Source organism: Calidris pugnax, unplaced genomic scaffold, assembly GCF_001431845.1.
Source record: "Calidris pugnax isolate Ruff unplaced genomic scaffold, ASM143184v1 scaffold8, whole genome shotgun sequence".
Taxonomy (NCBI): Eukaryota; Metazoa; Chordata; class Aves; order Charadriiformes; family Scolopacidae; genus Calidris; species Calidris pugnax.
Genome location: NW_015090830.1, coordinates 16014668 through 16029898, shown reverse-complemented (window position 1 = coordinate 16029898; position 15231 = coordinate 16014668). Strand labels below are relative to the sequence as shown.

General features: G+C 37.1%; 1 protein-coding gene across 1 annotated transcript in view; it reads left to right on the top strand.

Annotated features, from left to right (window-relative positions):
* The window catches only part of LYRM4 (LYR motif containing 4), an 85894-nt gene that overhangs the window by 17841 nt on the left and 52822 nt on the right, over positions 1 to 15231 (top strand). Inside the window, exon 2 of the mRNA XM_014940923.1 lies at positions 5515 to 5635. Within this exon, the coding sequence (XP_014796409.1) occupies positions 5515 to 5635 (121 nt within the window). The remainder of the gene's footprint in view (positions 1 to 5514; positions 5636 to 15231) is intronic.

Here is a 15231-nt window from a genome sequence, read left to right as displayed (position 1 = left end):
TGCATCAGTTGTCAAATGTTTCTTTTTTTTAGTGTTAAGTGGTGATTGCATGCAGCTTTTGCCTCACCTTTATTGGTGTCTTTTAATGAGACCTTTATAGAGGAAAAAAAGAATGAAAATATATACATATCTATGAAAATGTGTGTGTACACGTATATAGATAGAAATAATCATTCCCTTTGAAGTAATTGTGCACTTGGAGACATGCTTACTAATGCTAATAAAAGTTTAAGGTAAGCTAAAATTATTTTTCTGCAGATCATTTTTTATTATAAAAACTTTCCATTTTTAAACTATATGTAATTATGAAAATTCAGTTAGACAAATCTCATCTCATGCACATTTTGCTAGTAATAATGAGAAATTCTGAAAATTCATGCTATTGCTACCTTAATTTAAGAGATATTAATTGGAAGGGAGAATGGTAAAAAAACTATAGTTAGTGAAAGTAAACAATGACATTTAATAAAAAGGATCCCTCCCTTGATATAATATTGCTGAGTTGTAAATCAGTGTCTCACTCTTGCACGTTGTGTCCTTCAATAAAAGCATCAAATACTTCATTTTAGAATTACTAGCCACAGTGGGCTTCCTAGAGGCTGGCTACTGATTGCTTGCCTTAGCTTAAGTTGCATTTAATAAGTTAATAAGGAAAATGTGTTTTCTTTATAGCTTTTTTGAAAGTCTTGAATATTCTAACCTGCTGGCCTCTTCCCTTGTGATCTGTTCCTCTTGCACAGGTTGTGTGCCACAGTCCTCCTTCTAATCTTTGCATACGTGTGTGACTTACAATTTGTAGTAGCCGTTGTGTTTTACAGTATGGTGACTGTGATGTGATCTATTAATACATTGTATTTGTTCACAATCACAAAGACAAGATGCCAACATGTTTGTAAAGCTCTTGGAAAAGGGATTTAAACATTTAGTGTGTCGTGATACTGGTAAATGCAAAGTGGTGTTGAGAAAAACATGACTTGGCCAGGTTTATTTGGAAGGTGTACTGCTGAGGACTTAAACTCAAGTATTTCTGCACCGTGTTTCAGCTTCTTTTCTCATACTCTAGTTTAGCAGAGCACAAAGATACGAGAATGAAGACTCAAAAAAGAAATGGATTTTTTTGTTTGTTTGTTTTTTGGTCAGGCATGACATAAGTAAACATTTTGAAACAAAAATATCTAAATCCCCAAGCAGCTATTATTTTCTCAAGTACCTGTGTTGCAATTTCATTTTTCCTTAATAGCCGTTGTTCCAGACTTTGTTTCTCGTAGGCTTCATTTTTATGAGGACAGATGTTAGGTTTTCGATTGCGCTTCGGGGAAGGAAAAAGATGAACTCTTTGAAAGTAGAGGTGAAAGACTGAGTATTAGGAAAAAGGCTGTTTTCTAACTGTAACTCTGTGTTGTTTACTATTATTTGGGGGCATTGCTGTCTCTTACCATTAGCGGGGAGTGCCCATTCCCTTTGAGTCTCGGGTAACGTTTTGGCCCTGGCATTATTCTCGCATTAATCTCCAACCCCTCTTTCTGTTTTCTACTGATGTGCATCTGTTGCCTTGTGTAGCCATCCATGGGTAGTGCCTTTGGTCTGAAGTCATCGCACTGAGTCTATTACCCATTGAGAACACACTTTTGATTTAATGGGGACTTAGTTGTGTGACAGATGCACGTAAGTAGGCATCGCAAGAAGTGGTTTGGGCGTGCACATGTAAGAGAGCACTGAGTGAATATATTCAACTGTACACTCTCGCTTGGGTCCTGCTGTCTCTAGCTTGCTAGAAGATAAAATCAAAGGGGTTCTCTATTAAAATTTCAGTGCTCTTGGATGACAAAAAGGAAAGAAAATGCCTTGTTTCATCTTTCAGCCATTTTTCATTATCTGGTTCCAAAGATTGGTGTGAAAAATAGTAGATTGTGAAATGCAGCTTGATTTTTTTTGTTTGCAGTGATGTTTCTTAATGAACGCTGTTGCATTCCTAGGACCTTTCCCAAAGGTCTGTAGGAGCTGTTTGAGTGTACTGTATGCAGAATTGCTTTCCCATTCTGTATTTCTGGAGAGCTTGCTTGGTACCTTCTTGCTAAGGAGTCCCCTTTATGTGATTTGCTCGGCCTCTCTGGGTGGGATGTATCGCAAACTGTATCCATCTAAATCAGTACTGCTGTATTTCCTCCTCCTCAGCGCTAGTGCTCACCCAGTCCCCTGCAGAGCTGATGGAGCTAGCTAATCCAGATAAAAACCCAAAACAACAACAAAAAAGTTCAGCCTTTTATTAGGTTGGCCTTCTGTCAGGTTACCAAGTCGGACTGGCTTATCTCAGGGCCAAATACCAGCCTGGCTGTATTTGGGCAGCAGGAGGGTTTGTGCCTACCAGGGCGGGTGGCGAAATTGCAGCAGCTCCCCTTCACTCGCGTTGGCTTGAACTCCTTGCCAAACTGTATCCCCTCAGTTCCTTTGGGCCAGCTTGAGTAAATAATTATTCATAAAGTACAGCATCTATTTCACGTGCCAGTATGCTCTTCATCTATTGCACTGTATTCACATAGTGCTTCTCTTAGGTTAATGTTGTAAAGGTTTATGAATCATAGAATCATAGAATGGTTAGAGTTGGAGGGGACCTTAAAGATCATTGATTTCCAACCCCCTGCCCTGGGCAGGGACACCTTCCACCAGACCGGGTTGCTCAAAGCCCTGTTCAACCTGGTCTTGAACACCTCCAGGGGTGATAGGCATATATTCTTTGCCACTGGCATTTCGACCCATACCCTCAAATGGCATATGATTGGGTTTTGTGTTTATGCTTACTGAAGCAAAAATGCACACCATTAGAGGAGCTGATCAGCTGACCAGTCTGTTCATCAATCAGAAGATCTTTGGAGTGGTACTCTTTAAAGAAAACCTAACAGATGTATGTCTGAATGAAGAAGTTCTTTTCATAGCATGTGTATTTTTATGAAATGTTGCTACACACGTTACTGTACTTTAAAAAGAGCTTGGTTGTTCATGGACTTGCAGCAATATCACAACTCTAATGTTAGTACTAGCTTTTAGTACCTACTCAGTTCAGAAACTCTTGAAGTGTAGAGAGTATTGAGGTTTGGAATTTATACTGCTCACAACTGTTATTGGATATAAAAAGCTGTTGTTTAAAAACACACACACACACACCCCTCCCTAAAACTGGCAGTTTGTTTATATCTTGACTTAACACTTTTTACATAATTTTGAAAGAATTTGAGTGTTGGCGAAATGTTCCCCTGGCACCTCTCAATGGGGAAGAAAGGATGTTTTACAGTCATTATAGTATTGGGTTTGAGCTTCGGGTTCAGCTCATCCTTATTTTAAGTGATATATTGAATCTCAGTGTAACCTTAATAAAGACAAGTATATAGAACTAGTCTTTGAAGTGTGTTTAGAGAATACTAGAGATGTATTGATTTAGCTGTAGAATTAAGATCGTTTTAAAGCCTATGTAAAATAGCTTCATTTGCGTGTTAACGTTCATAAAGGTTTAAAGAAATTGTAAAAGGAAAAAGCAGTGCAACTTTCTGACTATAGATAAAAACTGGTCTGATGATGTTTTCTCAGTACTTATCTTTTCTTTCTCAACAACTGTTGGGTGTAATGAGAGGAAGAGAGAGAAAATGGAACAATTAATGCACCATATGTACAAAACAAAAAAAACCACTCTGTAGGTGTTATACTGAACAAGAATTTGTTTTAGTCCCATCTATTTTTATTTTTTTTATGTAGACAGCATTTAGTCATTTGCATTGCATTTTGAAAGACTTGTACCCAGTAATGGGTACTTGCTGTTTGTTGTTGTTTTTTCTTTTAAGCTATATATATATATATATCTAGGATATATAGAGATATCTACAAGAAAGCTTGTATCTTTCAGAAACTCTTACTTTCTTGCAGAAAACATTATATGAGACTGTGCAGTTTAACCTTACATATGTATATGAGGTGATTAGAAATCCATCCATTATCAAGCAACAAAATTACACTACATCTTAATGATTTGGGGTTGGTTTTTTTCTAGAAGAAATAAGCAGCTTCCCCTTCAAATCTTGCTAGGACAGCAGCTGCAGATGAGAATGAGCTTCCATATTTAATACATTCTATTAACTTCACACATACAGACACACACTCGTTCACTCACGCACCCCAGTGTCACCTTATAGGTGAACAGGCCCTAATTAAAAGCACGCACCATCTGCTGGTGTGTGGCAGCAGGGTGGCACTCCATAACCGTCCTGATTCCTGTGATTGAAATGTATTATTTATGAGCTCAAAGAGAAAATATGCTGCTTGGCTGGTGGAGGCTGCATTTGGAGCTGGATAGCACCATCTAACGGTACAGGATGCCACTGGCTGTTCATCTTTCCTCTTCTTCCTCTCCCCTCCTCAGTCTCCTCCCCCAGAATTTTTATTTTTTAACATGGTCTTTGGAGGTTTTTTTATGATTGTGTTTTAGACAATTTTCTGTCTGCTGTTTCACTTTTATACAAGATTGAAAATGATTGCTGAAATATTACACTATTTGGGGTGTTTGCAGCAGCCTTTTTTTCCTTCCAGCGCCACACATAGGGTTTTACTTCCTGTAGTAAAGATGATACTGGTGTGATGTGGTGGCAGAGAAGTGGGACGTTATCAAGACAGTTGAGCAGGATCAGTTTACTGACATTTCTCCTTCCCCTCCCAAGCATGCATGTAATGAAAGTATTTGCTGCTCAGTCTGCAAAATTTATTTTAATATCGAAATTGGCCCTATTTTTTTATCGAGCAGTACACTACAGACTGCATAAAGGGTCTTTACTGGGTTGAAAAGAAAGGGGAGAGATTCAGAGACAGCTGCAGCTTTCCTCTCTGAAAGCAGAGATCATAACCTCTTCCTGCTTGCAGAGATTGTGTCCTGTTATTTCTTCTTAGTGGAGAAACGGATGAGAAGGTGTTGGACTGAGGGGTGAAACACACTTTTTCAGGAGAGGAAGGGGTGACAAGGAAGGAGCCCTTGTTGTTATCCATCAGCCTATCTTTGTTGACTGCTAAATTGCAAAGTCTATATTTATTGCGTAATGTATTTAGATGTTGGCTTATTGACCTTTAGAGTATGAAGAATAACAGTAGTTGAACTGACTCAAAATAATTTGGGGGCTGTGTTTTTGGTTCTTAGGCTTTTTGTAATGTTCTTGAGCTTTGCAGTATGGATGCTGGGCATCCAACAATATGTTTACAGCAATAATAAGCCGTAAGTACTGAACTGATATGTGAAATATGAAACTTTTGTACAATAACTTCCAGCAAAACCACTATTTTAATTAAAGAATCTGGTCACTGTTTTAACTCAGGCAAGACAAGACCCTAAATAAAAACATTTATATATAAAACTGGGCAAAATATGTATGTGTGTGTATGCATATTTATTTTTAAAAATCATCATGTTTTAAAGAATGTTGAAATACCATGAACTGTGACACATTGGTGAATACACGTCTTTTTATTGTTTGTGTTTAGAACGTATGCCATCAGAAGAATAAGAGATGCCTTCAGAGAAAACAAGAATATAAAGGATTCTGAAAAAATAGAAGAACTAGTGAATAAAGCCAAAGCAAACCTAGAAGTTATTCATCGGCAGGTATGTTTATTTCTCTCATCATATTTAAGAGTTGTACACTCCTCAGTTAACTCTCTTATGCCACTACAGGTTGAAAAAAATAGATCCTTGATCAAAATATCTCTGGATAAACAATATTTTTTGTACATCTGAGTTTGAAAGGGTGGGAAATATTTGTTTATCCCTGATGGTTGCAATAGAAGACTTAGGGATGTTTGTTCCATTAGCTGGACCAGACCTTGCTGTCAGAAGTTTATGTGCTCTTCCATTACCTTTTCTGCTGTTTTACTATCTCTTCACTGTTTCTCTGTTCTGCCCTAATTTTCCTTTGAATCTGTTTCCTCTAGCTCACATGTATTGTATTCCTTTCCTCATGCTTTCCTCCTTCCACCACAGGTTTAGAAGAGTGGCTGTGACAGTCACTCCGGAGAGTCTTGCCTTCTGTGTTTGTTCTTCCCCACCTCCAGATACAGTGTTAGAATAGTAGCAGAACAAGAAAATCCTGAAGTGAATTAAGTAAATGCTGGCTAAATGCTACCAGCGTGATAGATTTTCCTTTGGGGGAAGTTGAGTCACTGGTAGTATTTTTCTCTGACCTTGTCTGAATAGCATTTATAGCATCTCTCTTCTTTCTGCTGGGTGCCATATTATTTAGACATGAATTATACTTCGTTGAACTTTAGATACATTATTATTTCTCATACACACCCGTTGTCTATCCACAGTGACCACTGGAAATTTGAAGAACGCAAGCTTCTACACCTGAACTCTCTCAGAGCACTTTCAATGCTTAAACTGTCCCTCTTTCCAAAATCTGCATTTACTGACACCTGTCATAGCTCAGTAGTACTTTTATTAAATATGGAATTAATATGTGTGCCTGTTCCTCTATGGTCTGTTTTAACATGAATCTTTTAACAACCAGCAGTTCAGTTGGCTGGATTTTTATTTTGGTAAGAAGCTGGGGCTTTTGATATGGCAATTAAGTATAAGTATTTTGATGCAAGTTAAATTACTGCTGCGGAATTTCTTGTCCCGGGAACAGGTGTTGTTTTGTGCTACTATAGCTTTACTATCGTTTTTTAACCCAAACACTGCTATTTTTGTATTTTAAAAGTGTTTCTCAAAGAAGCAATTCAAATTGAGTTGAATCAATGCAATAATTTAAATGTTGGGGTATTTTTTCTCTTATCTGTAGGTGATGAGTAGCATTTTCAGCTCTTCTTTTTGAGGTTTTATCTTGGAGAACCTTGATATCTGATATTCTCCAGGGAAATACTAGAGGTTAGAGAAGACAATGAAGGAGGGGATGTCGCAGGAAAAGAGTCAGAGATCACTCAGATCTGGGCTATTAGTTAGTTTATTGAGTTCTAATCAGTAAATTTAGGTATGTACAATATTTAATAAATACAGGGGGATTGGTGGTCAATACTCTACTACACTTAAAGTTAGTATGGGATACAAAGATTATCACTTAAGCTTACTATATGTGTCTTAAATGTTACATGCATGCAAAAAGTGTCACTTACCAACACATCCATGTCTGATATCAGGTAAGGGATCTGTCAGCCTCAAAGAGTAACCTTGAGAGGCATCACCCTGCTCAAGGGGAGAAGACTGCTGCACAACCAGCTGCTGTGGAGGGAGAGCTCAACGGACCCCTGGCTGTAGATATTTATAGTGTAAAGTGGTTGATTTGTAGTCAGCTTTTCTGCTATGCTCATGCAGTTGTGGCCATTTTTCAGCCCACACTCCAGCCAGACCATTCTGGGGGAGGATCTGGTGGTGAGTTCTCACCGATAGCCTCACACAATAGGATTAACTTCAGTTAGGCCAACTGTGGAGCATCTGCCTGGACCGAAGTTCCGTTAGTTCAAACAGGAGGAGTGCATCTGTCACAGCGGATGGCAAAAGATAAGAATGCACGGGGTCAAATTCTGCCACTTACAGAAATCCACATCCAAGAATTAACAGTTTGTGGAAGTGGAATCCCCTGTAGTAAAATGCTACAGAAAATCTCTTCTGGATTGTGGTTAAGATAAGTTCCTGTCAGTGTGTCCAAAAATGCACTGTAGTGATTGTAATTAAGAATGTAAAATTATATCTTCGATAAATCAGGAAAACATTAGTGAGATTACCACACTAACTGTTTTGCTATGAAATGGATGACTGAAGTGTACTAAATTTATTTTTGTTTTAAAAGACCTTAACTGGGACCTACTTGGCACAATTCTTTTATAACAGCAAGAACTTCCTTTTTCTGAAGAGAGTTCAATTTCAAGGTATCAAAGCACTTGAAATAGGTGGGAAATACTGTTCCCACTTAATAGATACGTATCTGGGATGCTGAAATGAAGGCACTGATTTGTAGTACCTTAAAGTTTGAGGTATCCTGACTTGATGTGGGTAGGATTTGACTTCTATGAACATAAATAATAAAAGGCAGTTATAAGTCAGGTGGTGGGTAAGTCTTGCTAAAATAAAAGTTTTCCAATTTTTCTTTCAACAGAACATGGGTTTATTGACTCATCTGAGCCATAATAGATCTGGGACAGATTTTAAAATAAAACTCCTCTCTGCTGTCTTGAGTCCTGTGAACACCCAGATTAGCTTTTACTGTAGACCCTGAAAAAAGATACCATTTCGCCAAAACAGACTCTTGACAGGTGGAGTCTTTTCCTCCTTGGGTGTGGGTCTCATCTGGCACCTTTTACGAAGTTTTCTTTTAGCCTAAAGATTGTCCCTCAGCATCAGTTAGGTCTTTCAGCTGCCATGGAAAGAGTCAGTAGAGGTGGCAGGCTTGGTTAATGTCTGGCTGGTATGTCCACTCGCTGTCCTTTGTAAAGGAGTAGTTGGGCTTAAGGACATTTTGCGTTCATTGATTACTAGTGAATGTTTTGATCATACATAAACATATACATGTGCTTGTAGGTACACAAGTACCTCTGTTCATGAACCAAAAGTAACTGTTTTATACACCAGCCTGTATTTTGCACTGGTAAAAATGTTGGACACGTAATTCTTCACTCAAGAAAATAAAAGGTTAGACAAGATTTGTTATTTTCTCTTAGTATGGATTCTGCTTTTTTCATTGCACCGGCAGAACCATTTTCATCTGCTACTTTTTTTTCTCCGTTTTCCTACTTTGTAGTAATGGCAAAGAAATTTTATAAGAAATCTTTTTTAACTCAAGAATTCATTGAGAACTGCAATTCACTCTAGCATGTAGTACATAAATCTTGCTTTAAAATGTTTTATATGTAGGTATGAATTTTTCAGCCAGGAAGATGTTCAGAGCAAAAAGGGCATGTAGGGTTCCAGTTCCCTGGAATTAGCACTACTTGAATTTTCAGAATATGAAAATCTCTCCACATATGTTTTAGTTTTGTAATATAGAAAACTAGTGTTTAGTATAAATACCTTAAATATTTTATAATCAAACTTATCCTTAAATATAATCAAACTGTTGTCAAGGAAGCAACGTTAATTACCTGTCTTTCTGTTATGTGTGTATCTTTGTCACTGGGACATAGAAGAACAATGCCACAAAGCCTCAGTTATTCCTAAACCTGCAGGGGTTTTGCTTGTTTGTTTGCTGTTTCAAATCCCAGCTATTTCAGGAGTTTCTCCCACATGTGAAACCTATCTGCTAAAGCTAAAGTCATTTTAAATTGGATCACATTTTGGTATCATTCCATGTAAGAATTTCAGAAAAAATATACTTGAAAAAGTAAGGAATAATAAAGAGTTGGACACAATTTCCCATTTTTAACACTAAAACAGTGAAACTTAAGTTGAAGTATGTGTTGCATGTCACAGTGCTAGAATTTTTTCCAAAGAATAATGATGCTGCATTTAGTTTCGAAGAGTTGTGTTTATCTAATAGGTGTGCAGGAATAACAGACAGTAACACACATAGTAACATAATAGGCAATGGAACTTTTTAAGAAGAAAATTACAGAAAATAATCTGATAAAAGAAAATTAGTTTATCAAGATAATCTTTTGACACATGAGTCCCTGCTTGATGCTTGATTATGTTGTAAGGATTGGATTGGATGATGTTTGTAAGGATTATTTTTTTTGGTGTATTCCTCTCCCTTCCTTCCCCCCAAAAATATTTTTCTAAAAAATTGAGAACTGTTGTTCTTTGTAGAATTTCTATTACGCTTCAGTGTCATCTCACTTTCAGCTGTAAAGCAAGAGAGAAATATTGGAAAAATAGCAACACTGTCTTAAAAGTAAGCTTTTCATCAGGACTATTGAAAACCTTAGCATCTAAATTCATATTAATATTTACTTGCTGTCAAAATCAATCATGCTCTGTGAAAAAAATTCATTCTTGCTCCCTTGTTTAATTGAAGATCTAAGTAATGAAGTCATCTGACATTATTAAGACTTTATGTTTAAAACTAACCAAGCATAATATGAAGTTTTTTTTTATTTTTAAATGCAGAACCACTGAAGCAAACATGAGATCTAGCGTACTTTTTTTTTTTGCTAAGTTTGGGGTTTATTATGATGTAGCGCATCTTGGTATTGCTGACTTTTTCATAGCGTGTCGATAGAAATTAAATAATATCCCACTTTGCTGACAATTTGTTGTTACTCTAAAATCAAATTTATATTCACTTTACATTCTAATTTATGGTTTAGTCATCAAAGTGACCACTGAAGTGTAAGGTTCATAAATAACTATTTGAATCAGCCTAGTGGGAAATGTGAAATAGTGACAGATTACTGTCATTTTGTTCATGTCAGTCACTGTACAATTTGCTGGAATGTTATAAAAGTAGCTTTATAAAGCTGAAAAGCATGGAGGAACATTAATCTCTGCCTTAGACCTCCTCTGCTTGTTATTGGTTTCGATTAAAAATTGTCTGGCTAAAGGAAGGAACAACTCTGATTCTGTTCCGAACAGTTTGTGAAGATTTTTTTTTTTGCGTGTGTTTACTGTGTAAACAGCACAATTTGTGGTGTCTTCCCTGTAAAGCAGGGCATTGTGAGAAATGCATTGTCGCAAGTAAGTTTGAAATAGAAAGTTTTAAAAACTTTCGAGGCTAAGTCTTGAGGTCCTTTGAGGATTATCGTAACAGCCATTCCCCAGCTATGCTTATGTGACTTCATTTGTGAGTTTCCATTGCTATTGGAATATGTTAGTGGTACGAGAATTTGCCCTGAAATGTTACTGGTGTTGCTGAGATTCAAGATTTATAGAAGCTCCTTTGAAGACAGGATAATACTGAGTGTTTTGAAGTATTCGCTAGTTTTCTTTGTAGCATGCCGTCTCTCAAGTCTTGAACTGAAAATATAGAAGTGAAATTCAAAAGCTGTGTTGGACCTGTGTGCTCTGATTAAATTCCTGTTTTGATTTATAGGACATCTCATTTTTACATATTCCTCCACAGTACTTTCTTCTCAGTTTTAGATTGTAGCTGGAAGCTACCAATCATCTTGTTGTCCAGCTAAGAAGGATTATTTGGTTTTCCTGGCAGTTCTGAAGGCTTTGGTATCAATTGTACTGTTTTTGACATCACACAACTACAGTACTCTTCAATAAAACAGTTTTGATATTTCACAGCCTTTTTTTGTCCCTCTAAATGATCCAAACTGATGAAAATCATTGTTTGAACAAACTTAGTAGGGAGACTAGAGATGTACCATGAACAGTTAGACAGTCAGAACGTCTGCCTCCAATTACTCTACAGCTGGCAGGTCATCGCCGTTTTCTAAAGGAATGGATGAACTCTTCTATCTTTTGAGTTAGAGTTGTTCTTCCTCAGACGTGGCCTCTTTTACTGTTCCCTTCGGATGTATAGAAGGGTAAAGGAACGTGATTTTGAAATATGAGAACTCGATCAGAAAAGTTCCACTGATAATGATAAATATTGAGTAGTTGCAGCATTTTTCGCGTTTGCAACATGTAAGTACATTCTAATTCTTGCAATAGTCATCGCTTATAATTTTAGCTCCATTTCTTGTAATGAAATGCTTCATGACTATGCCTTGATAAAAGCCTGTGGAATATTTAGTGTAAGGTTTTGGTCTCATATTCTCACGTTTCTCCATATTTGCCATTTCCATTAAAAGTGATTAATATGGTCTTGCTTTGAAATCTGTGTAAAATACGAATAATTCTTCTGGATTTTCTTTTTTAGCAAGCCAAGGTGCCAGTGCAGCTGTGTGTAGCCAAGTATTGTGCCTTCTTGAGGCATTCATTAGCAGTATCTCATCTTTGTAGTATCATAGACTCAAGTAACAGTTGAATAGAAGTGGAAATGATAATGAATGTACTAACACAGCACTTATTATTATGAACTGGTAATAATATAGCCACAGCACAACAAAGCATGTTTCTGTTACTCAAAATAGTATAAAATATGTTTAATTAATATTAGCAAGAAAAGCAATTTCAATTATAGTTATTCTTAAAAAAAAAAATAGAAGTACCTTAGTTTACTGCACCTGCCTTGGAATTTATACCTCATCCTTTGTGCTTTTATCAGCAAATACTCCCAATTGTTTCCATTGTTCAGTTCTAATAATTCTGTGATTGATTTGCAGCAATAGCAGGTAAGCTAGTAGATGCCAAGGTGTATGTACTTCTGGACTGAAAGCATAGAGTTGAGCATTCAGGGGACTGGTACCACTTTACACAGTCGTGAGTAACATTGGAATTGACCATCTCAAGGAACTTCTTAGCCTTCAAAAAATACTCTGTGCCTCTGAAGATACCTGTGTTTATACTGCAAAGCACTGTAGGCTGGATGTCCTTCACAGGAGAAGGTTATTATGAAAATTCTTACTAGTAATTTTAGTTTCAAGCTACAAGTCATATGTCTGCCTAATTTTTATGAGTAGGTAAGAAAGTTGCAAAATACTGTATAGCATATCTGATTATGTTAGCAGCAGTTTTGAAGCAAAGAGGCAAGAATAGGTGGAAAAGCTCTTTAAACACAGGTAAGTACAGGGTGCAGCACCAACATAACTGTTCAGGAATGTATATGATATCAGCAAGTCACGTTTTCCTGCTGCAGTCAGTTATGTTGGAGCTCTAATATGGTTTCCTCTTGTCAAGCTTGTCACTGCAAGGAAGTTTTAAAATCACAGATTAATTTACTGCTTTTCTTGAGATTCTTGAGAAGATTTTTGAAATTTATTTACTTCTCTCTCCCCCTCCCCCGGCTTTGCAATTGCAAATATCTATTTTTCTATGAAAATTTATAGACTTACAGGTTTTATCTAAGAGAAGTGTCCTTGGAAGTTTGATGCTTTTTACTAGTGTCATATATTTCTATTTATTACAGTTGCACCTACACATTCCAACCAGGATAGATCCAATATTATGCACAAAGAGAACTATTCCTACCTCTCGAGCCATTTAGTTTGTAAAGGCAAGTGCAGACACAGGAAAGAGTTTTCAAATGCTTCGTTCACAGAAGAAGAGCAGGATGTGAATGGCATAATCAAACAATGGGCAAAATTTCTATTAAAACAGTTCCATCAAGTCACTTCACGGTATCTATTTTTGAAGGTAATCAAGCATCTATACAACTCTAAATACTTGCAATGACAACTAGAATTTAGCAAATGGTTGGCATGATCCTCTTGCATGTCTCTTGCTTCTAGACTGTTGCAATACTGGTAGTTGTTTTTTTAATTGCTTTAGCAGATTCTGAGTTCTCACTTGATTGGTTCCCTATATGCATTTACCAAAATTAGACTGGAAGGTTGTGCAAAAGCCAAGCACTGACTTTAAATCATCTGACTTTGGCTTTTCAAAGGCACTGGAGAGATTTTTCTGTGGATTATTTTTTTAATTCCAAAGCTCTTTGGGGTTGATATTCTTGATTATTTTTTTTTTTCTCAAGGTCATTTTAATCCTATTTGTTATGTACAAGTTACATTTACTTTCCCTGGTATTTGAAAACATAACTCAATAAATATATATTTGTGTATTTCTTCTTTTGTAACAGTAGCCTACAAGGAAGAATGTGATTAAGAAATCAACAAAAATCTTTAACATATATTAAGTTTCAGTGCTCTTTACTTGGAAAGAGACACAGATGCAGGCGGAGGAAGGTATAACATAGGATTAATAATACCTGGCTGATAGTAAACAAGAGAAAGCTTGAAATTTAAATTGAAGTGGGGAGGCATTAAATTCAGAGCTATTCTGGTTTTGTATTCTAGTATGAAAGTAAATGAATTTTATGTCCAGTAAATATCCATAAGGTTTTGGTGGGGAAGAACAAAGAAACAACTGTAATAGGAGTGACTTTGAAAAAGGTTTGCTAAATTTGAACAGACACCCAGGTGAATCAGAACTTGGCCCTTCCCAGGACATGTTAGTAGTGAGGTCCACTGTGGCCAGCCTTTTCAAATAGCTTTTTCATCTTGGCATGTAGGATAGCTTTGGAGATACACAATGTCGTAACAGATGCCAAAAGCCCAGAGCTGTCATATCAGCTTAATTTCTAGAATTGGAATGTGCAGGAAGTGTAACAGGCATTTTACCCGTCTTCAGGTGGATCAGCTCTCCAGGTTACACCTGTGTGAGTCTCCAGAGCAGTGTTACTCCTTAGGCTTTTGTTTAACTCTCCTGGTGGAGAGCAAGATTGTATTTTCACAAGTGATTTGCTGCTGTTTGCCCTGCTGACTAAATTACAAGTGGCAGTTTCTGCCTGCAATATTAAATGCCAAGATAGACCCTGCATTGAAAGTAACCTTTAGGCTACAAGCAAAGGCGATTCAGAGGTAGGATGAGGCTTTGTCTTTCTGATCTAAGAGCCTTAGTGTGAAACACAGCATTTGATGTATGCAGTAACCTTTCCTAAAAAAAAAGGTAAGACTATTGAGTGTTGGCAGCTGCTTTTAAAGTACTTCAGTTATCTTCAATTATCAATTATAAAGAACTGACATTATTTTTGTTACACGTATTTAGTGGCTAATCCAGTGAGGTTGGGGTGTTATCAATAATAATAAGTAGTTACATAATGCATCCAGAGCTCGGAGCATCTGATGTTATGCAGAGGAAGGCTGTCTGAAGGACAGGAGAAGGACTTACTTTCCTAGTGAGCAATTTGGCATGGCATTATGTCACATCCGATCAAGTAAATGCTAAGTGTAAACTTCATATGGAAAAAAGTAATTTTCATCAGTGTCTGGCTGGTCAGTAAATTATTGAAACAGTTAGCAGCACTGATTGAACTGGTCTGTGCTAAAGAGAGGTCCAGAAGCAAGGAAAGCTCACGTTTTCAGGGAGATGTGTTCATCTGCTACTCCTCCTTTTGTGCTTTTGCTTTACTGTGTTTGGTGTCTCAAGGGCTTCTGCCCAGTGTGTAAAATGAATATGGTTCATGGGAGTGGCTGTTGTGGCAAAATTTTAAGGGAGTGTCTCCCAAACAAGGTAGCATCTGTCAGTCTGGTTTTGGTAAATTTGGCTGAAACCACGACAGTGATCATGAGTTGATGCCTGCCAATCTGGATTTTAGTGGTAAGAGTTGAGGGAGGGCTTGAGTTTCTAGCATTAAAGAAAATCAACATTTCAGCAACTTTCTGTCTTTCTTGCTGTGTGGTGTCTGCTGCAGAGCAGAACATTTGTGCAAGCTCTCTTTT